The 24,060-nt window shown below is 37.1% G+C and overlaps 1 protein-coding gene across 5 annotated transcripts in view; it reads right to left on the bottom strand.

The window, feature by feature from the left end:
- The window catches only part of ZRANB1 (zinc finger RANBP2-type containing 1), a 50,990-nt gene extending 30,024 nt beyond the window's left edge, over positions 1 to 20,966 (bottom strand). Inside the window, exons 1-3 of one of the 5 annotated variants that reach the window (XM_081267429.1) lie at positions 20,040 to 20,564; positions 7,074 to 7,245; positions 4,639 to 5,492 (exon numbers count right to left, since the gene is read on the bottom strand). In XM_081267429.1, the coding sequence (XP_081123555.1) occupies positions 4,639 to 5,492; positions 7,074 to 7,114 (895 nt within the window). In that variant the 5' untranslated portion in view covers positions 7,115 to 7,245; positions 20,040 to 20,564. The other 4 variants (XM_081267430.1, XM_081267431.1, XM_081267432.1 and 1 more) reach the window with 4 other exon arrangements.
- Between the last annotated feature and the right edge of the window lie 3,094 nt (positions 20,967 to 24,060).

Raw genomic sequence — 24,060 nt, 5'->3', positions numbered from 1 at the left:
CCAGGAGAGCTTAACCACTGAGCTACATCCCCAGCCCTTTTTTTTTTTTTAAAGAGAGAGTGAAAGGAGAGAGAGAGAGAGAGAGAGAGAGAGAGAGAGAGAGAGAGAATTTTTTTTTTAATATTTATTTTTTAGTTCTCGGCGGACACAACATCTTTGTTGGTATGTGGTGCTGAGGATTGAACCCGGGCCGCACGCACCCAGCCCTTTTTTATATTTTGTTTAGACACAGGATCTCACTACATTGCTTAGGGCCTAGCTAGGTTGCTAAGGCTGGCTTTGAATTCACCAGCCTCCTGCCTCCGTTTCCCAAACCACCAGGATTAACAGGCATGCACTATCACACCTGGCCCATATACACAAATCTTAATAGATACCAGAAAAAAATCAGAAAGAATATTCTAAAATGTAATAAGCCCAGGGATTGCCAATTTTTGTTAAAATGAGTATAGCGTTTATGATGGAAAAAACCTTCAGATATGTTTAATACTATTCACATGTAGATATTTCTACAGTTACATCTGGCACTCTAACATGGATACATTGCATATGACATAGTACACAGGTTTCTGCAAAGGGCCAAAAATATAATTGGCATCAATATGGAAAATACCTCAAATACTAATTTTCAACAAGTTATAAAAAAAGGAAATTAGATCAAATCCAACAAATATTTTCATAGACAACCTGACAGAAAAAAAAATTCAATTCCAAGATATTTTCTATATTTTAGACGTCAAAATCTTGGAAGTGTGACCAATCTTGCTCAGAAGTGATCAAGATTACAATTTTCATGATTCCATTTCAGCCTACTCCTCCATAAAAGAGTTTAGCCCACAAATCAGTGATTCTCAACAGAAAATATTAGTGCACAATACAGGTAACCCCAAAACTTCAGAGCACCAGAAGGCATCACTGATTGAAAGGTGCTCATGCTACTGAGCAACCAAACACTAGAGCATAAAAATTCCAAGTTTCAACACGTACCTACTATATAAGCTTGATTCTTCTGTGTTTGCATGTATACATGTACCCACATGTATATGGGTGGTTGGTGGAAATCAAACTTATGGCTTTGTGCTTGCTTGACAATCATTGTACCACTGAGCCATACCACCAAGCCCTTAAGCTTGTAGGGGTTTTTCTTCTGTTATTTTCTTGTGGAGCTGGGAAGCGCACCCAGGGCCTTACAGGTTAAGTAAGCAAGCATTCTACTATTGAGTTACACCACAGAGCTTATTATTTTGAAACACAGTCTCATTATGCAGTCCAGGTTAGTCTTGAACTTTGGATCTTCCTGCCTCAGCTCCTGAATAACTGGAATTACAGGCATGCACCACCATGCCTGGTTTAATTCTTTTTCCCTATACCTTTAACACCCCTCACATCTCAACTCCTTCACATTTTCATTAGCAGGAGCACTAGATGAATTAAATATAACAAAGATTACTGAAAAACTGTTGTTTAAAAGCGAAACAAAATTGGGGGTGTGTCAGTAGTAGAGAGCTATGAGCTGGATTAGATCCCCAGCACAGGAAAAAAAAAAAAAAAAAAAAGTGAAAACAAAGTGCTAACTACGAAGTTATAGATCCAATGACAATACGGTTTCATGTAAAAATTTTATCTGATACAACTTTAAGAAACACATAGAATAACTTTTTAAAATCAAATATTGCCATCAATGCAAGTACAAAGATGAAGAAATTTAATGTTAGAAAAAAAAAGAAAAAAAAAAAACCTTGAATTCAGATTCTCTTCTCACGAATTGTCTGGTAATGAACTAAGGTATCTCTACCCTTAACCACTAAAAAACTATTGTACTGACTACCTCAGTGTTAACCCTGACAGCCAAAGAAAAGTAGAGTTTGCTTTACTGAAAAAAGTTCAAGTAGTCTGTAAAGTGCAAGATAGAGAAAGCTAAGAAAGCAATGAATCTAGAAATTCAAAAGAGTGACAGAATCCTTACAGGTCTGTTTGTTCAAACCTCGGTTTCTAAAAAGCCTTTTCACTAAAAAAAAACAAAAAAAATAAAATAAATAAAAATTTTTAAAAAATAATAATAATAATAAAAAAGCCTTTTCACTGGTTAATAAATATCTGATACACAGCAGGCACTGTTCTAGGCATTAGGACATAGCTGTGAACAAAACACATAAAATTCCTGATACTCAGAGGAAGCTTAAATTTTAGAGGAGATACAAATAATAGCCAAAATTACCAAATGTACCAGAAAGTGACTGTTAAGAATATAATTAAAACTGGGAGGAGCTGGGATTGTGGCTCAGTGGTAGAGTGCTTGCCTAGAATGCACGAGGCACTGGGTTCAATCTTCACCACCACATAAATGTAAAATAAAGATATTGTGTCCACCTAAACTTAAGAATATTAAAAAAAAAAAAAACTGGGAGCAAGGAGTATAGGACAGGGATGAAATTTTAGATAAAGCAGTCAAGAGGATCTCACTGAGAAGGCACCATTTGAGAAGATTCAAAGGAGGCAACATAGCAAATCCTGCAAGGAGACAGAGATTCATCTGTTAAAAGGAAAGTGAGCCTGGAACAGTGGTGTACGCCTATACTACCAGCAACTCAGGAACTCAGGAGGCTAAGGTAGGACAATTGAAAGTTGAAGATCAGCTTCAGCAACCTAGAGAAACCCTATTTCAAAATAAAAAGAGCTGGGGATATGGCTCAGTAGTAAAGCACTTTAGCATTGGGGTTGGGGGAGAGGTGGCCAGAGGGGAATGATTCCAAACAATAACAAAAGAAAATCGATGTATTAAGTAAGTAGTGCTGCCATATTCTCTCAGTACAATGCTGTCTATCCAGTGGGAAGGGCAGACTACAGTGAGTGCTGAAGTGAGCTCCCTGAAAACACTTGGCACCAACAACAGACATTCCAGAGTCAACTGAATTTAAATTCTCATCTCTGACTTTACCATCCTAGCTCCCAGAATCCACTTTTGCTGATGTCAGGTTTGCACTGCCATCCCCCCATCCCCCACAATCCTCTCACCACATAAAGATGACTGGTGAGAAACATACACAACAACTAGTAAGAAATGCCCGTTCAGTACTACTGATGCTTAGTTTATTTTTGCTTTCTCAACAATTCAACTTTCCTCATTCCATTTTATCAGCTACAAAGTTGGCCTGAGGATGGAATTTTTTTTTCCAATTTTAAACAAGAAAGTCTTATAATTTACACTCAGTATACAATTTGATGCTTAGTATACATACTTTGAAAACTGCTTTTTAAGGCTTCAATAAACCATAATATCAAGCGGTTCTCAACCTGAGATTTACTTAATTAAAAAACTATAAACCTAATTCCTAAAAGATTCTATGACACCGAAATGTTAAGAATCACTAAAAATGAAGTTTAGCTCATTTCTATCTGTAAACCTATGTGTATTTTAACACCACCATGTAGTGAAAGGATGCATAGTATGCTAAAGCCTGAAAATATTATTTTGAGAGTATTCCAAACCATTCAAGTAATTAAAGGTCATATAATGTAAAATTCCATTTATATGAAATATCCATGATAAGTAAACTCAGAGACAGAAAGTAGACTGGCAGTTAGGGAATGGGAATTTAACTGCTTAATTGGTACAGGATTCCCTTTTGGGGTGATGAAAATGTTTTGAACTAAACAGAGGTAGTGGTTGCATACCACTATAAATATGAACAAAACTGAATTATTCACTTTCACAATGGTGTGGTTTGTTATATGAATCTGATATCAATAAAATCTGACAGTAAATAAATCCCTTTTGTATCTCCTAGTTTCTAAAAAAACATATATATATAATCTCAAACATCCAATCTACTCAAGATATGTGTGTACGTTTGGTACCTTTTATAGTGAACTACAGAAATAATCCTTGAAACTATGGTATAGTACAGAAAAGTATAGTTTTAGCTTTTGTATTATATCACAAATAATGAACTCTCACAAATAACTATGTCAATAACTGGATGAAAACCCTGCTCTCATGTCTTTGTCCTTTACCAACTATGACCCAGTGTCTGGGTCGAAAATTTCAAATTTCCTTACAAAAACATTAAAAAACACAATATACACAAATCATAGTTTGAACTATAGGATCAGCTGGCTACATGACATCTGTTCCGTGAAGTTTGCAAACGTTTACTACATGGTATTCATGTTAAATTAACATCAGCACTTTCAAGGTCAATATTATGTTTGTTCAACTTCTTGGAGTCACACATTTTTATGATATTTTTAACATCTGACTAAAGCCTCTCATCACAAGATGCTCACACTGTTTACAAACACTGAGAAATAGCAGCTGGTGTTTCTCAGTCACATCTTGTTACAATAAATAGAGAAGCAGTTTCAAACTCCAGGTATATTTTTCTAACAATGTGTAAAAAGTTTGCTTTAACCTGAAACTTCTCCCCTAATGATACAGAGACATGTACACATTTAAATGTATGCAATTTAGCACCAAATTGACAAGATCACAAATATAAATTCTTGTGTATGAATACTTTTGAGTACAACTATCACACGAAATGAGCTCAATATTACTATTAACCCTGCTTCTATTTCATGTAATTTTTAATACTTTTTCCCATCTCAATTTTAAAAATGCAGAAAAGAGAAACTTACCCACACAAGCATTGAGGAATAGCCAATCAGTCTTTTTCATCCTGTTTTTAATTTGCTTTAGTTTTTTGAAGTCCACTTCAAGTTCTTCCTTACTGCCAACAGCACCAGCCAATTCAATCCTTTGAAAATCCATTTTAACTTCAGAGTCTTGTTTTGTAGTAGGAGGTGATCTTCTTTGGCTATTACCACCACTACTGCAGCTTCCCCTCCAACGAGCTCTATCTTGCTCATTTATTATTGAAGAAGCCTCTTCAGTCTCTGCCAACTCTATTGCTTCAATATTATTAGGTCTGGGATGATCACAAACAACACATTTTTTAGCCTTGGCCCAGTTTTCATATGTGCAAATAGAACAAGTCCAATGCTGGGTCCTTGTGTTCAGTTTATTTCTATCATTGTATTCCTCACAAGAATCAACAGAAAAAGCAACTGGTCTTGAGCCAGATCCTGAGGATTGAGGAGATTCTGTGGGACTCCTGGTCCTACGCTGGGATAAGCACTGGGTACATCTGATTGCTCTTGGCCAGTTCAAGTATGTGCACATGTGGCATGACCATTTATTTGCATTTTCCATACTGTATGAAGACTTAACCCTTGGTCTTGCACTAGAGTCTGGACATATCAAAGGACTACTTCCTCCTTCAGTGCTGGAAGGATCCCAATCTCTACCAACATCACTTGAACCACTTTTAAAAGGATCTTCTGTAATAATTGTTCCACTAGGTCTTTGGGCACGACACATAGTGCATTTGATTGCAGATGGCCAGTTTTCATACGTACAATATTCGCAAGCCCACTTAATTCCACGTTCTGACATTGTGCACTTCTTGAAGTGAGTTATGTCAAGCAGGAAGCTATAAATAATTAGGACATGGTTATTAAAAAAATACTAATTCCACCTCTTAAAATCTGCCCCCAAAATAAATGTATCCTTCAACTTATAAAATATACATTTCTCAAAAGAGGAATGTAAGATTTTATACTAAATTGTTTTACTTTTCTTTTTGGATTTCCATAGAGATACAGGGGATAAATTTCCAAAGAAAACTCTTAGATCTCAGGATTTAATGAAATTGTATTCTGGAATGCAAGAGATAAAGACACTTATTCTAAAAGGGGAAGAAATTAAAACATGGAAGTCATAATAGGAAAGCTTGGTCATAATTTCAGCTTAGTCATCACCATCAATTTAGAAAAGTATCCAATAGTTAAAAAGACTCAAAGGAAAAGCATACAAACTAAATAATACCTCAAAACAATCATTCTCAAATTATAAACAACATAGATCATGCTATCTAGGTTATTATAATGTTTGATTCACGACTACAGAAGATCAAAGTAATCTATATCCTCGTTGGTGTGGAAGAAAAGCAGCTTAAAAATATCAATTATTCACTGCTTTTAATCAGCACAAGTAGAAAAAAAGACACTGAGGAGTAATCATCATAATTAACAAAGTAACCTTATAAAATAGATTGTTTCTTGATATCCTGTATCTGAAAAATCTAGTTCTCTGTGGAGCACAAAAAGCAAACCCATGGGCTAGGGTTGTGTCTCAGTGGTAGAGAGCTTGCCTAGTACATGTGAGGCACTGGATTTGATCTTCAACACCACATAAAAATTAATGAATTAATTAATTAATTAAAAAGAATGCCTTTAAAAAAAATCAAACCCGTATTACCAATACTTGGGAAAATCAAATTGATAGAACATTTCTTGAAATAACTATCAGCATAATCATGCCAATATAATTTTGACTATTATTTAACATTTGAAATTTTAAAATATATTCAAAATTCAACTCATACTAAAATATATTCATTATTTAAAAGTTTCTAGAATCCTACAGTGAGCTTACTAATTCATAAAGAAATTTACATGGCAAGTTTAAACAATGAATTACTAGGGATCAAACCCAGGGCCTTGCACATGGCAGGCAAGCACTCTACCACTAAGCTACATCCCCAGCCCCAATTAAGACTTCTTTAATGGCTTAAATTTAGACATTAAAATGTTTTCATTTCCTTAAATCCTTTCTTTACTCATCTTAACCGATTTTTCTTTTTCGTTTTCTTTTTTTAGGGGCAGGGAGAACATTGAGACAGGGTCTCACTTAAGTTGCCCAAGCTGGCCTCAAATTGTGAGATTCCCTACCTCAGCCGCCCAAGTAGCTGGGATTAATTACGGGCATGTGCCACTAACCTGGCTCCCACCAATTTTAAATTTAAAAAGAGAAAGAAATCATAGGTAGAGTAACAGATACTTTTCCCTCTCTTCCTCAGGGATTCTTCCCAAAACTGGAAAGCTGTCTTTTTACTCTGGAAGTCTTTTATGTTCCTACCTGCCAAGCCCACACCCCATGTAGTGTGAACTCTAAGACAACTTCACTATTAGAAAGGCTATTATTTAATAGCTAAAATAAAAATCACACTTACTAATGTTTTAGTTTCCATGCTATAACCTCCACCTTGCACATGGTTAGAATAAAAGCACAGTTATAAATCAGACCAAAGACAAGATTCAGTCTTCATGCTGGCTCAGATTCTGACTTCCTCAGGAGATACTGCAAAACGTGATAAGTGGTTCTGTCTGACTGAATAGCTATTCCTGTAAAGGAGACCAAAACTGAATTTCACTTATAGCCTGCTAATTAATCCATAAGTATTTTAAAGGCTTAATTTTAATCAGTTCTATTTAATTATTCTCACTTATTAAAATAAGACTATTACATTTAAATTTTTATTGAACAACAATAAAAATAGCTAATTGATTGGTCAGCCAAATTAAATGAGAATGTTGTTTTTCTATATAATTTAAATGTGTGTATACACACAAGCACTAATATTATCATTATTTGTATTACTGAGTGGGAATATGATGTGATATATCCAAGTAAGTAGAGAAAAGCAAAAGAAATAATTGATTAACTTTGAAATCTTTTTCTCCTTCAGTAGTCTTTGCCTTTGCTTTTGCTTTTTTCCCCCCCTCATACCCAGGTAATTTAAATTTCTTAAGACTTTTTTAAATTTAGTTTGTACACAAAGACTACTCGAAATCTGACAGCAATCCAAATATGTGTTTAAGAGCAGGGAACGATAATCATAAGCATTCATAAAGTGGACAGTAGAAATTAAATGGCAATTTTCATGTTTATTAGCCAGTTCTTCCTTTAGTTTCTCAGGTATGAAATGTCAGTAAATTACTTATTCATGCTACCAGAAATTGTAACAAGCATGAGAAACACCATAAGAACAAATGAACGTATATTAAGGACTACTGCAAGAAAATTCAATATTTCACTTAATATTCACATTCAAAACTTCATACTTGCTTTGATAAATCTTACTATGATATACCTGTAAACTTCACTAAACAGCCTGTGACCTTACATTATCTTAGCCAATCTTCATGGAACTAATGTATAGGTATATATACTTAAATGTCCAAGGCTGACAAAAACAAAAATATTGTCATAAAAAATAATCATACGGGGCTGGGGTTGCGGCTCAGAGGTAGAGCACTTGCCTAGCATTTGTGAGGCACTGGTTTCGATCCTCAGCACCACCCAAAAAGAAAATAAAGATCCATTGACAACTAAAAAATATATACATATTAAAATCATCATCATCATCATCATATAGAGTTTGGGGGGTGTAGTTCAGTGGTACAGCATGTACTTAGCATTTGCAAGGCCCTGGGTTCAATCTGCAACACAAAAACATGATAATCATCAAATATGCCTGGTAAATAATGGACATACAGCTGCCTGATAAGCCTGTTTTGGAAAATCCAGGTAACTAAGCAATACTAAAACCAAGCTCAAGAGTTTTAAGAGGAGTGCATTATACTAAATGATGATGTATATCCATTCTGGAGAATTGAAACTTTGTGGGAATATTGTCTTTTACTAACTGAAAGGTGAAATTCACTGGAGAAGATTTTCTGAGAAAGCCACTGGTACCTGTGGCCATTAGTAAATGAAGAAGGATAACATCAACTCAACTATGTAATTTTATATTATTCAGAAGAAATTAACACTGAGTATTCTTTTTCTTCCCAATGTCAAAACATACTAAAAGGCATATAAAACTAGTCTCAAAGCAATCAATTCTAAGAATTAATGCTGCGCCCTGAAATAAAACTAAATATTGTTTTAACATAAATTAACTTGGGCATAGGAATATAACTAGTCTGTGCCAGATTGTATGGTACAATAAAATGTTCAACAGGACTTCTTTAAGGAAAACTGGATACAACTGCTACTCTTAAATATTCATTGGTTCAAATACAATACCAGGAAATCCATTTGTGCTTCAAGCTCTACCTATAGAATAATAATGTCTCCAAATATATCAACCATTTTCCAGTATTAAATTCATAACTCCTTTAATTACAAACTTCCCAACTCAAATAATAATAAAAGAGAATAATATTATGGTCTATATAATTAATGGCTGGGAAGGAGCTAGTAACTACATTTTTATATTATTATGTTTAATTAATTAAATCATACTTACAAAGCACTAACACTGTACAAGAAATTTAGCTACACTGACGTCAATTCCTCAAAATTGTAGCTATACAACAAATGCCCCCAAATACGTACTTTTAAAAAATCTATGAAAAAAAACTAGGGAAGTGAAATAATCTTCATCAAGCACAAACCCATTAAACAAACTGAGATAAGCTCAGTTGCCAGTTAGTTTCAAATGATGAGAAATTATCCAAAGAACGAGCTAACAGCCCTCTTAAGGGTTTTTATTAGTTTTATTAACATAAATACTTACTAATATAAATCTGTGGAGGTTTACAGATGCTCAGAAAACCTCTTAGGGAAATACAGATAAATCTAAAGAGGATATTCCAAGCATGCTCAATTTTCAAGTTCTGTGAAAATATTATGAAGTAATTCTGAATTACAAAACTTAGATAAACAAAAAAAAATTGAAAGTACTAGTTAACTCTTAAGTTAAAACTCCCACATAGTCATTTCTTCTTTTTTCACCAGTATCTTCCTACTTATCTTTCTGACAATAATCATCAGGAAAAACACCTGGGTTAGAACAGGATCCTAGAGATGATGATATGATTAGCCCACTGACTAGAAATCCGATTACATTTTAGGGGTCCAATAGCTTGTCAAATCTTCCATTAAATTCTTTATCTTCCTCTCAAAACAAACTCCTACCCTAACTTCTCTAGTTTACATTAATAACACCATTCATATCCCTGTTCCCAAGAGAGAAATTCAAAATCACCTTGAATTCTGCCTTTTGCCCATACATGCTTTCTAGTGCACTGGTTCTATCCATTTGGTTATTTCCTTCCCATCCCCACTGCTACCAGACCTTTCTCAGTTCAGGTCAGTACTACTATAATAGCTTCCTAAGCATCTTAGCTTTCTAAATCCATCCAGCTGACTAGAACAATCCTCTTTTTGAAGCTCTTTTCTAACTGCATAAACTCTCAACTCTTTACCATTACACTCACAGCCCACATACTCACTCCAAATTACACCGTACGCACATCCAACTCATAAATGTGTCACCTCCCTTGAAGATAATACACATGAAGGCACTGCCTTCAATACACAAGCACAACAGACAGGCTCGCTTCTAGCAAATCCTACACCACTTTAAGGGTAAGTTAAGCTTATTCTTATACTCCTGACTTAAGGAGCCAAGAGCTCCCAAGGCTCAGTCCTTGGTTCTCAATCTCTCTACACACCAACACCCTTGGGGATTTCATTCCACCTCTGGGTTTTAATATATCACCTATAAGGGAATGACTCTCAAATTTACATTTCCAGGCTGGATCTCTCCCTCAATTCCAGATATATGAATCCAGCTGCCTACCTGACACCTCCATTCAAATATTCTAACAAATACCTCAACATATTCAAAACCCAATTCTTTATCAGAATTTCATGTTTCTCAGCCTCAGTTTTCCCATCTTCAAATTGAAGAGATTAGACCACTAAGAGCCATAAAGTTGATCAATAAATTTTTTCCCTCATTGTCCAAAACTTCATCATTCTACAATAAACTTATACCTTCAAAATGTGAAAACCTATAAGCTGATTAACCAATTCTGCTATGTAAAGGGGACAAGGACAAAACTTTTGCAATCACTAAGTGTCTTATAATAGTACTAAATCTTATGTGAAACTGTGTGCAAATAATCAATGATCAGTATATTTCAAGAGAGCTGGCCTTCCTATACAAAAAGGTCACTATTTTCCATGATATCTGATTCAAATTGAGTAGATTTGAATTAAGCATGCTTGTGAATTCTTCCACGGAATTTGTGGACAAGCAAGACAAAGGAAATTTAACACCTACCTTGGCCTTACTTGAACTATGCTGTACTTAACTGAAGGAATCGCCCTTTGACTACTCCATCTACCTCATTCAAAACAATCCTAAATCCTTAAAGTATAACAAAGAATTTAAAGTTTACAATTTAGTCTGTCAAGAATGAATGCATCAAATGGGCTGGGGTTGTGGCTCAGCATGTGTGAGGCACTGGGTTCCATCCTCAGCACCACATAAAAATAAATAAAGATATTGTGTCCAGGGCTGGGGATGTGGCTCAAGCGGTAGCGCGCTCGCCTGGCGTGCGTGCGGCCCGGGTTCGATCCTCAGCACCACATACAAAGATGTTGTGTCCGCCAAGAACTAAGAAAAAATAAATAAATATTAAAAATTCTCTCTCTCTCTCTCTCTCTCTCTCTCTCTGTCCCCCTCTCTCACTCTCTCTTTAAAAAAAAAAAAGAAAGAAAAAGCTGCAAAAATAAGACAGAACCAAATGGATGAAATATTAAAATTAATACCAATTCAGACCTACCATCTGGTTCCAAAAGTATATTTTTCCCAACGCTGTTATGTGTTCCAATGCTGTTATTTTGCCTACATTCTAATCCATTAAAGTCATTTGATTTCAAAAAACTATTTTATAAATGTTATTTATTGGGGGCTGGGGATGTGGCTCAAGCGGTAGCGCGCTCGCCTGGCATGCGTGCGGCCCGGGTTCGATCCTCAGCACCACATACAAAGATGTTGTGTCTGCCAAGAACTAAAAAATAAACATTAAAAAAAGAAATTCTCTCTCTCTCTTTAAAAAAATAAATAAATAAATAAATAAATGTTATTTATTAATAATATAAAGTCATTCAGTTAGATCACTTTCCTCATTATTTCTGACATGATGATTAACAAAGATAGGATAAGGATTTTTCTATCATTGTATGGACAAGAACAGGTAGGTAAAACTTTAATAAAAGGCATCTGGAAAGAAATGCCAAAAACAGCAACAAAGCGAAGGCCCTGCTTACTCAAATCATTAGAGGTAGGTAAACACCTAAGCCAACTTTGTCAATTTCATAGTTTTGCCAGGGTCAGCCTTATTAACTAAAAAAAGAAAACAACAGCTAAAACTTGCTAAGCAGTTACTATGTGCTAAACATAGTTCTAACACTTTATCTATATTTACTAATTTGATTCTCAGAACCCTGAGACAATTGTGCCCAATTTTAAAGACTGGAAACAGACACAAAAGTTGAGTAACTTTCCTAAAGTCACAAGGTACTAAAAGGCAGTGCCAAAGTTTAAACCCAGGCATTCTGTATTCAAGTCTGCACTATATACACTATGTATAAATACATGTACATACTGCTGCTTATAGTTTCCTATTCCTACCATCCAAAATTTGGATTATTAAACCACATGAGTATCTTACTGAGTAGTACCTCTTAGATAACTACTAATAGGCAATATTTAAATGAATATTTTAAAAAATTTTTTTAAGATTTTTCTCACATTTAACTTGACAAAATTACATGAATCTTCCCAAAGCATATTTAGATGGACCTAGAAAAGTTATTTATAAAACAAAATACACTAAATTTAGCATGAAGAATTGAATGGAAAAGGACAACTTGGAATAATCACAACAATTTTAGATTATAAAATGCCTTGAGTATTTTTTGGTTGGAGGCAATCACTGACGAAGAAAATACTATTAACAACTGTCAGCCTAACTTTCTTTAGCCTAATATACATCAATCCAGATAATTCCAAGAAACCATACCATGTCAACCAAATAAGAATAGAAAAGCCTTCCATTTTCATTCTGCCAATTGAAAAAGGAGTCCACACAAATGTAATGTATATGAATTACAGGGCCTATGCATGACCTTGTTTTAAAGAAAAGCTTACTGTTCTTTGAAATAGTGAAATATATTTATATCTCAGAATCTCAATTTTCTCTAAGGGAGCAAATATGATGCTCTCTAGGATTCCCATCCCATGTATTAAATGCTAATTATCGATCTCTTATTTTTCTATGTGAAATATCACTTTAAAATCTTGTTTATTGATTCTGTAAATACCCTATTTCCAAAGATAATGAAAAAAAACTTAAATTTTCCCTCCTCTTATTACAACAAATTGATAGTATTTTAAAATTTGGAGTTGACTAACACTAAGGATCACTGACTTATTTGCACCAAGTAATAATTATGGTATCTAAATTGATCAAGCCTCTATATCTGAATACCAGTTTACAAGATGCAGGGGAGAAAAGTACAAATCTGAACATCACAAGGTCTTGGGTCCAGTGGGGGTGAATGGAGATATGAACACACAAAGCATAAGATGCCTAAAATTTCCTTTAAATAATCCATGGAGAAGAAGGAATACAAATGAAACAAGACTGGCCTTATGTTGGTAACTAAGTGATGGATACATGAGGATTCACTCTCCTAGTCTCTCTATATGCATATGCTTGAAATTTTTCATAATAAAAAAGATTTTAGGGGTTGGGGTTATAGCTCAGTGGTAAGTGCTTGCCAATCATGCATGAGTCTCTGAATTTTGTCCCCAGTGAACAAGCACATCTACACATTTAAAAAAAGAAAAAAAACAGGTTTTAAAATCTATCATTACAGTAACAAATGTTATTTAGGCGGACAATTATGACTTGGAATGTTAATGCTAAAAAAGGAACAGGGATCAGAATACTGTATATTAGGACAGTGCTACTCAAAAGTGTGGTCCAGGGACCTGTGGTAGTATTCACTATTTACTGAACTGTGGAGAATTAAAAGGATCTAAAAACTTTCATGGCAATTTTACAGAATAATGGTACAACTGTTGAATCTAGTAATAAAACAAGAGTTTGGGTTTGAGAAGAAATGTTAAAACATCTGGGAAAACTGAAGATTATAGATTCTTTTTACAACTTATAGGTATGGTTCAAAGAAAAGAAACCAAAGTTTCTTCCATCCTAAATTTTTGCAAATATACTTCAGACCTGACAGACTTAAACTGAAGAAATTGTCTTCTCAATCTCTATCATGAATATGTATGAAAAACTGCTCTACAAAATGTTGGCAAATCAAATCAAATTGCAGGTATGCAAGGCAAGTTCAATAATTTTAAAAAATCAATATAATCCATCATATCAACAGGCTAAAGAAAAATCATGATCATATCAATCAATGAATGCAGAAAAAGCACTTAACAAAATCCAACACCCATTCATCTCAAAAAAAAAAAAAAAAAAAAAAAAAAAAAAAAAAAAACCAGCCATGGGGCTAGAAATGATAGAATGAATCAAAGACATTACTACCCTCATGACCTGTGTAACTCTATATCAAGTACAATCAGCCGAATGAAAAGTTACACTCCATGTATTTGATGTGTCAAAATGCATTCTATTGTTATGTATAACTAATTAGAGAAAACACTCAGCTTGGAGGTATACAGCTTATGTGTGAGGCTGAGGTCCAGGTTCCATCCCCAGGAGAGAGAGAGAGAAACAATGATCAACCATCAGCATAGAGAACTTCCTCAGTGATACAAGTAAGTCTCCAAAAAACCAACAGTAACATCAAGCTTAATGGTGAGAGGCTTTCCCACTAGGACCAAGAACAAAGCAAGACAAATACCTGCCACAGCATTTAGTTTAGTGGACTATTCTTTTCCCCTAACACTCAACTGTGAAAATTTATTTCTCTCTCTATAAATAGTATCTGCATGTGACAGCTGCTTACTAATCATTTAGTCAAAAAATGCAACTCAATATTCTGCTGTTATCAAAGGAAAAGTATTCCCCCCAAAAATTTAGTCAGAAATACTTCTATTGGGCTGGGGATGTGGCTCAAGCGGTAGCGCGCTCACCTGGCATGCGTGCGGCCCGGGTTCGATCCTCAGCACCACATACCAACAAAGATGTTGTGTCCGCCGAGAACTAAAAAATAAATATTAAAAAATTCTCTCTCTCCTCCCTCCCTCCCTCCCTCCCTCTCTCTCTCTCCTCTCTCACTCTTTAAAAAAAAAAAAAAAAAAAGAAATACTTCTATTACCAAGAAAATAAAAATAAAATTAAACAAAAAAAGTAAACGATTTGGAAGTGATTAAAAAAAATACATATTTTATATATATGTATATGTATGTATCACAGAAATTGCCAGGCTTGCCAGTCTCGGCAACTTAGCAAGGCCCTAAGCAACTCAGCAAGACCCTGCCTCAAAAAAACCATAAAATGAGCTGGGGGTGTCGCTCAGTTGTAAAGCACTCTTGGGTTCAATCACTAGTAACAAAATAATAAATAAATCACAGAAATCAACCCTGTCTTCAGAAACTAATCACAAGTGTACTGCTACAACCTAATGTACAACACTAAAATCCTTTGCATCTGTAGAACAGGAATAATTTCATATATCCAAGGAATTTTATCTTACAATAACCAACTTATAGTTGAGAATAATTATACTGTTGAAGTAAAGTAAACTTCAACAAACAGTGCAGAGACAAATATATAGCCACATTCAAAAAAATTACCTTGGAACCCTACTTCACATTATTTACAAAACTTAACTCAAGGGCTGGGGTTGTGGCTCAGAGGTAGAGCACTCACCTGGCATGCGTGAGGCACTGGGTTCGATCCACAGCACTATGTAAAAATAAAATAAAAGGTATTGTGTCTGGCTATAACTAAAAATAAATATTTAAAAAAACATAACTCAAAATAATCATAGATATAAATTTAAAAGCTAATGCTATAAAACTATTAGATGCAAACAAAGATACATATCATGACTCTGGATTAAGCACATGTAACAAAACCAATAAACTGAATTTCATCAAAGGTAAAAAACTTATGCTTCAAAGGACACATCAAGAAACTGAAAAGAAAACCCAAAGAATGGAAGAAAATATTTGCGAACCATTAATCTGATAAGATGCCTATAGTCAGTGGCGCACGCCTGTAATGCCAGCTGCTTGGGAGGCTGAGACAGGAGGATTGCAAGTTCAAAGCCAGCATCAGCAAAAGCTAGGTGCTAAGCAATTCAATAAGTCCCTGTCTCTAAATACAAAATAGGGCTGGGGATGTGGCTCAGTGGGTAAGTGCCACCGAGTTCAATCCCTGGCACTCCCCCATAAAAAAAAAAAAAAAAAATGCTTGTATCTAGAATATATAAAGAACTCTAAACAACAACAAAACCTAACTGAGGAGGGAAAAAAAAAAAAAGCAAAGGATCAGAATAGAAATTTCTCTAGATAAACAAATGACCAACAATAAGCACATGAAAAGATGTTCAACATTATCACTCATTAGGGAAATTCAGATAAAACCAAGGATATGCCACTTCACTAGGAGCACTAGAATTTTTTAAAAAGACAATAATAAGTGTTCATACACTGCTGGCAAAAATATAAAATGCTACAACTACTTTTTGGAAACCTCAAAGGTTAAACATAGTTACCCTATCACCCAATAATTCCACTCCCAGATATACATCATCCAAGAAAACTTATGTCCACACAAAAAATTGTACATAATGTTAATAGCATTATATGGTACAATAAGGAAAGTGAAAATGAATGAATGGAAAAACAAAATGTGGTTTATCCATACACTGGAATATTTTTCATTCTTAATATGAACAAGATACTTATTCAAACACAAATGACCATATACTGTACGATTCCATTTACATGAGATCTCCAAATGGGCAAATCTATAGAGGCAGAAAGTTAGTTTGTAGTGGCCATGAGTCCAGAGCAATAGGGGCTTATGGGTACATGCTTGCTTTCTGGGGTGATGAAAATATTCTGGAATTATATAGCGGTGATGGTTGGATAACTCCATGAATACACTAAAAACCAATGAACTGTATACATTAAAAGGGTAAATTTTATGGCATTATAAAACATACCTAAATGAAACCCTTGCTTTAAAAAGAGAAAAAAAAAAAAAAAAAAACTAGGGCTCAAAGTGTAGCTCAGTGGTAGAATATATGGTTACATGTGCAAGGCCCTGGGTTCACTTCCCAGCAAACAAACAAACAAATAAACAAAATTAAGATAAAACTGGAAAAAAAGCAACTGATTCCAGTAATGCGTATCTATGGATAAAAATATGACTTGACAAAACAACCAAAATTGTATAGTCTTAGTTGAAAAGGAATCGGGACAGTTGGTTTTCAACATATAAATTATAAAAACAAAGGAAACTTCACTTTTTTATTACTGGTAAGTTCCATTCAGTAGGCTACAGAAAAATTATCAATATTATATATTCAATTTAGCTGGCCAATCTCCATTTTAAAATTCAAACAGACAGCTCTTATCAAAAACTTCATCTTAACCAAAATACCACCACTCAGAAAGCAAAGAATGCTTAGGGGATCTATATTTCTCAAGCAGTAAAATTACTAGTACAATTCTATAAAAGTGACTTCTATGAATGCAAGTAGTCTAAGTAAAAATGCCTACTAGTTCCACAAAGTAACATGTTAATTTTAGCTTTAGTTACACCAGAAAGGAGTGGAGGGTTGGGAGCATATAGGCTACTTTCTAATTAAAAAAAAAAAAAAAAAAAAAAAAAAAAAAAAAAAAAAACTGGACAGTCTGAAGAGGAAAACTATTTTGATGAACTAGAAAGAACAAGTTTTCACATAGATACAGTAAGTAAATTGGGATGGTTTACTGCAAAAAGACTACGTATCCATAAAACACCATACCTCCTATTCTCAAACACCATCTATTTTCCAAATGTATCAGCATCCACCTAAGTACATAATTACATGTATTATTCTTGGAATATAACAATACTTTGGTTCAGCTCATTTGTGTTTTCTTTCAACAATGTTGACAGGTAGCAGTGAATCACATATTCTGATGTCCCATATGCCTTATTATCAATGACAACCTCAGATGCTGGCAGCATGTTAAGAATGTAAACTGAGGCTACTGATTTTCTCCTTCTCTGATGCTAAATGTTACCTATATACATATAGGGAATAGCAAATTTTAGTCACTTGTGCCTAACTCGAAACCAAATATCTGCTCCAAACACAAATATAAAGTAAACCACAAAATTGTGGTACTTATTTTCATTTGAAAATGCCAACCATCCTCTACAAGATGAACTGAGCTGATAACATACTAACCAAACTCTTTTTAAGAGAGCCATAATTTCAAGTGTTTTGTCTCAGACTACTGAAGTCCCAGAAACTCCAATACTTAGGAGACTATACACTGTATATCTCAGACTACCTCTATAACCAAAAATACTTTGTCAGACATATATATCCATATTTTCAGTGCTGACTATTATCACTCATTTCTCAGAGGTCTTGAAAATCTAGATGGGAAGCAGAATAAAAACAGAAAAATAAGAACAGGTTAGAATAGATTAAGAAAAAAAGGAGAAAGACTCACAGAGTGAGCAGACCAGATCTCTTGGGGTTGAAGTCATCAAAAAGACTTCTCAAGAGACAGCAATTAAATAAGTCAGAGTAGAGTATCCATGAATTCACAATATCAAAGAGAAAGAATGGCATAAAAAAAAATTCTAGAGATTTCACAGGAACCACAAACAATGTACTTCGGCTGGAACTAAGGATTCACCAAAAAAATTAAAAATAAAAAAAAACGAGAGTTAAGACTGAAGACTAAGTCAGGGCATTACTACAGAGTAATATGAACACCACACCAAGGAGCTTGAACTTTATTCTATATTTACTAAGGAGTTTACTATAGGTCTGTATATTATGATGCAAAGAGGTGATAGTTTTCAAATACACAGATATCATTTACTCAAAGCATAAGTGAAACACAAATACTCCAAATGAAATACAACCTAACTGGGAGAAAAAGTGTTGAAAGCGCAGATAGAGAGGATAACAACAGAGTCAAGAAGAGGAGAGAACAGCAACACATAAATAAAACTGAACTAAGTTAAATAAAAAGCTACAGAGTTCTACTTTTGCACCTCACATTTCTTAAAGTTTACATTTATTACATAAAAGCAGTAAGTATAAGGCACATGGAATGGCTCTCATTGTATCAACTACTCATATGAAGCAAATTTACCTCAAATGTTTTACAACTGAACTGAGTTCCAAAACTGTGAATTCTCAGACTTTAAATGTGAAATGCCATAGCACCTATCAGTGTACAGATCTGGATCAAGGCCAAGAGGTTAAAATATACTATTGTGAATGAGTTCATCATAGTAACCCAAGCACATTTTAAGAATAAATAACGAGTGTCCCAATGCTCTGAGACATTAATAAAAAGGTGTGAAATAGCAACAGAAATAAAAATCCCTCATGACATTCTTCCCAAAATAACATCCTCCATCAAGGAGTAAAATGTGTCATTACTATCCTACTACCCCCTGCCCCCCTAATGGCCCAATAAAAACAATGTTATAAAATTTTAGTATAAGACAACTGCCTACCTTAAGAGCCAAAGATTAAGAGGCAGTAGAGCTCTAACCTTTTTTAGAATGACCTCATTAAATTAAAAACAATAACAACCAGGAAGCGAGATCCAGCTTTATTTTTCCCAAACTCTGTCTGGATGACTTTCCAAAGGCCTGTGGCATCAGCCAAGATGAAAATTCCTGACGGTCCCCTAGGCTTGTGGTCTGTCCACCTAGTCAAACTGTTTGATCAACACAGGGGTACACTGGAGGTTACACAAGTGATAAGGAAGTCAACTAAGAGAGACCGCAGGTACAGGAACCATTCATTACATAACACTTCCAAGAATTTAAGATCTCTTTTCAACTGTGTTCTCAAAATAGTATTTTATACATTACCTTTATTACATTATCATAGATTATATCGTGACACCAAAGCATTGGGAACACGGCTGGCACTTAATCTACATAGTTAAGGAAAGGGAGAACTGAGTGACTGAAATACAAAAATTCTCAGCAACGGAGTTTCAAAACACCTGTAATTCTCAAAGATAATGGGCCGGTTCAACTTCAAACTTAGGCAGTTACCCTAAACTGCCTGCCCTTGGTGCTTAAAAATTACAGCTATTTTGTCTGTGAAATGACCCGCACCAAACTACAGCAGAGAAACAACAGATACTTGCACTGAGCAATCATTGTTGCAAGCGGAGAGCCAGATAATCTTTCCACGAGTTCCAGCTCCTCCTCGCCATCCGCCTCGTCGCTCCCCACCTGGATTTTCTTAGAAATGGCTACAACAAGAAGCCACCGCGGGAGTTAGAGAGAAAGCGGTCAAGGGACCAAAATACAAGTTTAGAGACCAGCACCAACTTGTGGCGACCGGCCCGTGTATTTACGGCCTAGCGCAGCTCCGGCGCGAGACCCCGCTCGCCGCCGCGGACCAGCAGGGAAGGAGGAGTAATCTGGTGGAAGAGGGGCGGCAGGGCGGCCGCCTGTGTTGGTAAACAAGCGGGCGCCCCCGCCCTCCCACGGAGCCGGGCCCTCCCCGCGCCGGCGGAGCCCAAGATGGACGCGGCCCAGCGGCGGTCTCGGCCTGCCGCCCTCGCCCACAACGCCGCCGCCCCCCTTGAGGCTCGACGGCCGGGGCGCCGCAGGCCGCCAAGGCCCGGCAGGCCGCGGCGGGGCGGTGAGGGGCCTGCGGCCGGCGCCCGCACCCCGGGCCCGGTTACCTGGCGGCGGCGGCTCCTCCTCCAGCTCCCGCTCCTCCTCCCCGCACGACGCTCAGCGCCCGGCGGCGGCGGCGGCGGCGGCGACTTCCGCACAGCCCGCGGCGACGAGCCGAGCCCGGCCCCTCTCCGCCTCCCTCGGCGCCGCCGCCCGCCCCGCTGCTGCCGCCTCCGCCCTCCCGCCTCAGTCAGGACATGGTCTCCGCTGGCCCGCGCGCGGCTCCCGACTGCCGGAGGCGGGGGGAAGAGGGGCGGAGAGGAGGCGGGGGGGCGCCGGGGGGCGGGGGCGGAGAGGGGGGCGGCCTCGGGCACTGCGGACTCCTAATGGCGGCGACCAGGGACCCGGAGCCAAATAAACCCCGCGGCGGCAGCACAACGTCAGGGCTAGACCCCGCCGCTCGCCGCCCTGTCATTGGCCCCGAGGCCGCCGGTGGCGCAGCCAATGGGCGGCAGTCTCTTTCCCGACGCAGGAGGCGGGCCGCGGCCATGTGACGTCACCGGCGCGCGTCCCAATTGTGAGGAGGCAGCGCTCGCCAAGCCTTGACCCTTCCCGGCGGCCTCAGTGCTTGCGGGCTCGGCCGGACGCTGAGGACGCCCTGGGGCGAAGAGTTTACCCCTCAGCTGTGCGGCTCACGGCGCTGAGCGCGGTGGGGGCCGCTTTTCGGCCGCAGATTCGCCAGTTTTGCGTCAACTCCGCGTCCCCAGACTCCGGAGTGAGCCGCTCGGTCCCTTAGACGCTGCTTCGCGGTTTCCCAGACGGTTTCTAACTCCTGACAAAGACACTGGGAGGACGAATGTGTAGGCCTAGGCTAACTGTGCGCCTGTCGGCTTAGGTAAGGTTGTGGGCAGCCTCCGGGACACGCACACTTGCTCGCGTGCAAGCACCCTCTGCCACTCCCTGGCTCTCGGCCGGTTTCCTACGGCTGCCCTTTCTGCAGATGCAAATAAGCCTCACCTTCTTCAGGCAGCGGATGAATTACAGCCGTGAAAAATGAGAATCCCCAGAGCCCACGTTCCAGGCAATATGTTACATGGTGATGTTTTTGTGAATAAAAATAACAGCCTAAATAAGTCAGCCATTTGATAAAACCCCAGGAATGTGTCAGGTTTCTCTAGCTCGACAGCTTTGGTTTTTCTTCAGTGCCTTTCAGTGCTTCAGACTTTATTTCAAGAGTTTTAAAGTCCATAAAACTTGTAAATCTCTTTAGAAGTTGTCAAAGAAAAACGACAACATTCCCAAAGGACCTTTAGCAGTTGCATTGGACAGGAGGACTATGTTATTCGAAGTTTAGTCAAATTTTTAATATTTGGATGGATCTCATTTAGTAAAACTATTTATGATGTTCTAAGTTTTTCTTTACATAAATATGGTAAAGGCAATGTGTACAACTTCAGGATGGCCGACAAAGAATTATACCTTCTATAGCTTTCCCTCACCAACAACGTATTTCACAATCATTGGTGAAATTTCACAGTCATTCTAGCATACAGAGATTTTCAATATTCCCAGTCTTCCAGAGCAATGTTAGCCCTTTGCCTACAAAACAACGCATATTCTCAAGCATACAATGTAACAGTTGCATGTAAACACCATGTTTTTCATAGAACAATCGTTCAACATTTCACTTTTGAAAACATTTTTTTATATATATATATTTTTTTTTTAGTTTTCGGCGGAAAACATTTTTTAAAGAGCTTTTTAATACCTCCATCTTCCCCCTTATGAACCAAGGGTGCAGAGTATTTCACCTACAGGTTATCAAGAATCACACATTGAACCGGCTGGGTGGCACACTCCTATAATCCCAGTGGCCCGGGAGGCCAAATTCAAAGCCAGCCTCAGCATAAATAAAATACAAAACAGCTGGTATTGTGGCTCAGTGGTTGAATGCCCCCAAGTTCAATCTCCAAAACCAAACAAAAAAGAATCACACATAGAGCCATTATGTTTAGTTTGAGGAGGGCATATAGTTTGGGTAAGGTTTATTAACTCAATTTAGCAAATGTTTACTGAAAATCTACCATATACCAAGGAATAAGGACACAAAAGTAAATAAGACACATTAGTAAAGGATTCTACAGCACCAGAAAGATGGTAAGACAAATATGGTAGATTATGCTAAGTAAATTAAAGTGAAATTTGTAACTGAGAGGAAAAGCAAATCCAAAAATGATTCTGTTAAAGCCAGAAAGATAGTTGATCTGAGTCCAATAGTTCCCAACCCTACCTATACATTAAAATCAACCAAGGAGCTTTTTAAATTTTTGGATACACCCTACACACACACACACACACACACACACACACACACACACACTCTTGGCCCCACAGACCTGCTGAGACAATGCCCAATAGGGCCTGTGCATGGATATGTTTTAAACACACTGTACAAGTAAATCAAAACTGTTAAAACTGTTGGCTGTACTACCCAAAGCACCATACAGATTCAATGTGATTTCAGTTAAAATCCCAATGTCATTCCTTATAGAAATAGAAAAAGTAATCATGAAATTCATTTGGAAAAATAAGAGACCCAAAATAGCCAAAGCAATCCTTAGCAAGACAAATACCATGTTGTTTTTACTATAGTAAAAAAACAACATGGTATTGGCACCAAAATAAACAGGTAGACCAATGGTATAGAATAGAAGACACAAAAACAAACACACATAAATACAGTTATCTCATACTAGACAAAGGCTCCAAAAACATACATTGGAGAAAAGGTAACCTTTTCAACAAATGGTACTGAGAGAACTGGAAATCCATATGCAGCAAAATGAAACTAAACCCGCATCTCTCACCATGCAAAAAAAACTCAACTCAAAGTGGATCAAAGACATTGCAATTAGACTAATAGAGGAAAAGGGAGGCCCAAATCTTCATCACATTGGATTAGACCCCGACTTCCTTTACAAGTCTCCTAAAGCATAAGAAAATCAAAGATCAATATATAGGATAGATTCAAACTAAAAAGCTTCTTCTCAGCAAAAGAAACAATGAGGTGAAGAAAGTGCCTACATTTTGGGGGCAAATGTTTGCCACTCGCACGAGAGGAAGAGCACTAATCTCCAGGATATATAAAGAACTCAAAAAAATTTAACACCAAAGAAACAAATAACCCAATCAATAAATGGGCTAAGGAACTGAACAGATATTTCATAGAAGAAGAGATACAACTGATCAACAAATATATGAAACAATGTTCAACATTTCTAGTCATTAGAGAAATGCAAATCAAAACTAATATTTCATCTCATGCCAGTCAGAATGGCAGTTATCAAGAATACAAACAACAATAAGTGTTGGTGAGGATGGGTGGGGAAAGGCACACTCATACATTGCTGATGGGACTGCAAATTGGTGCAACCACTCTGGAAAGCAGTATGGAGATTCCTTAGCAAACTTGGAACGGAACCACCGTCTGACCCAGCTATCCCACTCAGTCTATACCTAAAGGACTTAAAATCAGCATAC

Source organism: Spermophilus citellus (assembly GCF_964194105.1).
Source record: "Spermophilus citellus genome assembly, chromosome: 15".
Taxonomy (NCBI): Eukaryota; Metazoa; Chordata; class Mammalia; order Rodentia; family Sciuridae; genus Spermophilus; species Spermophilus citellus.
This window is presented reverse-complemented; position numbering and strand designations above follow the sequence as displayed.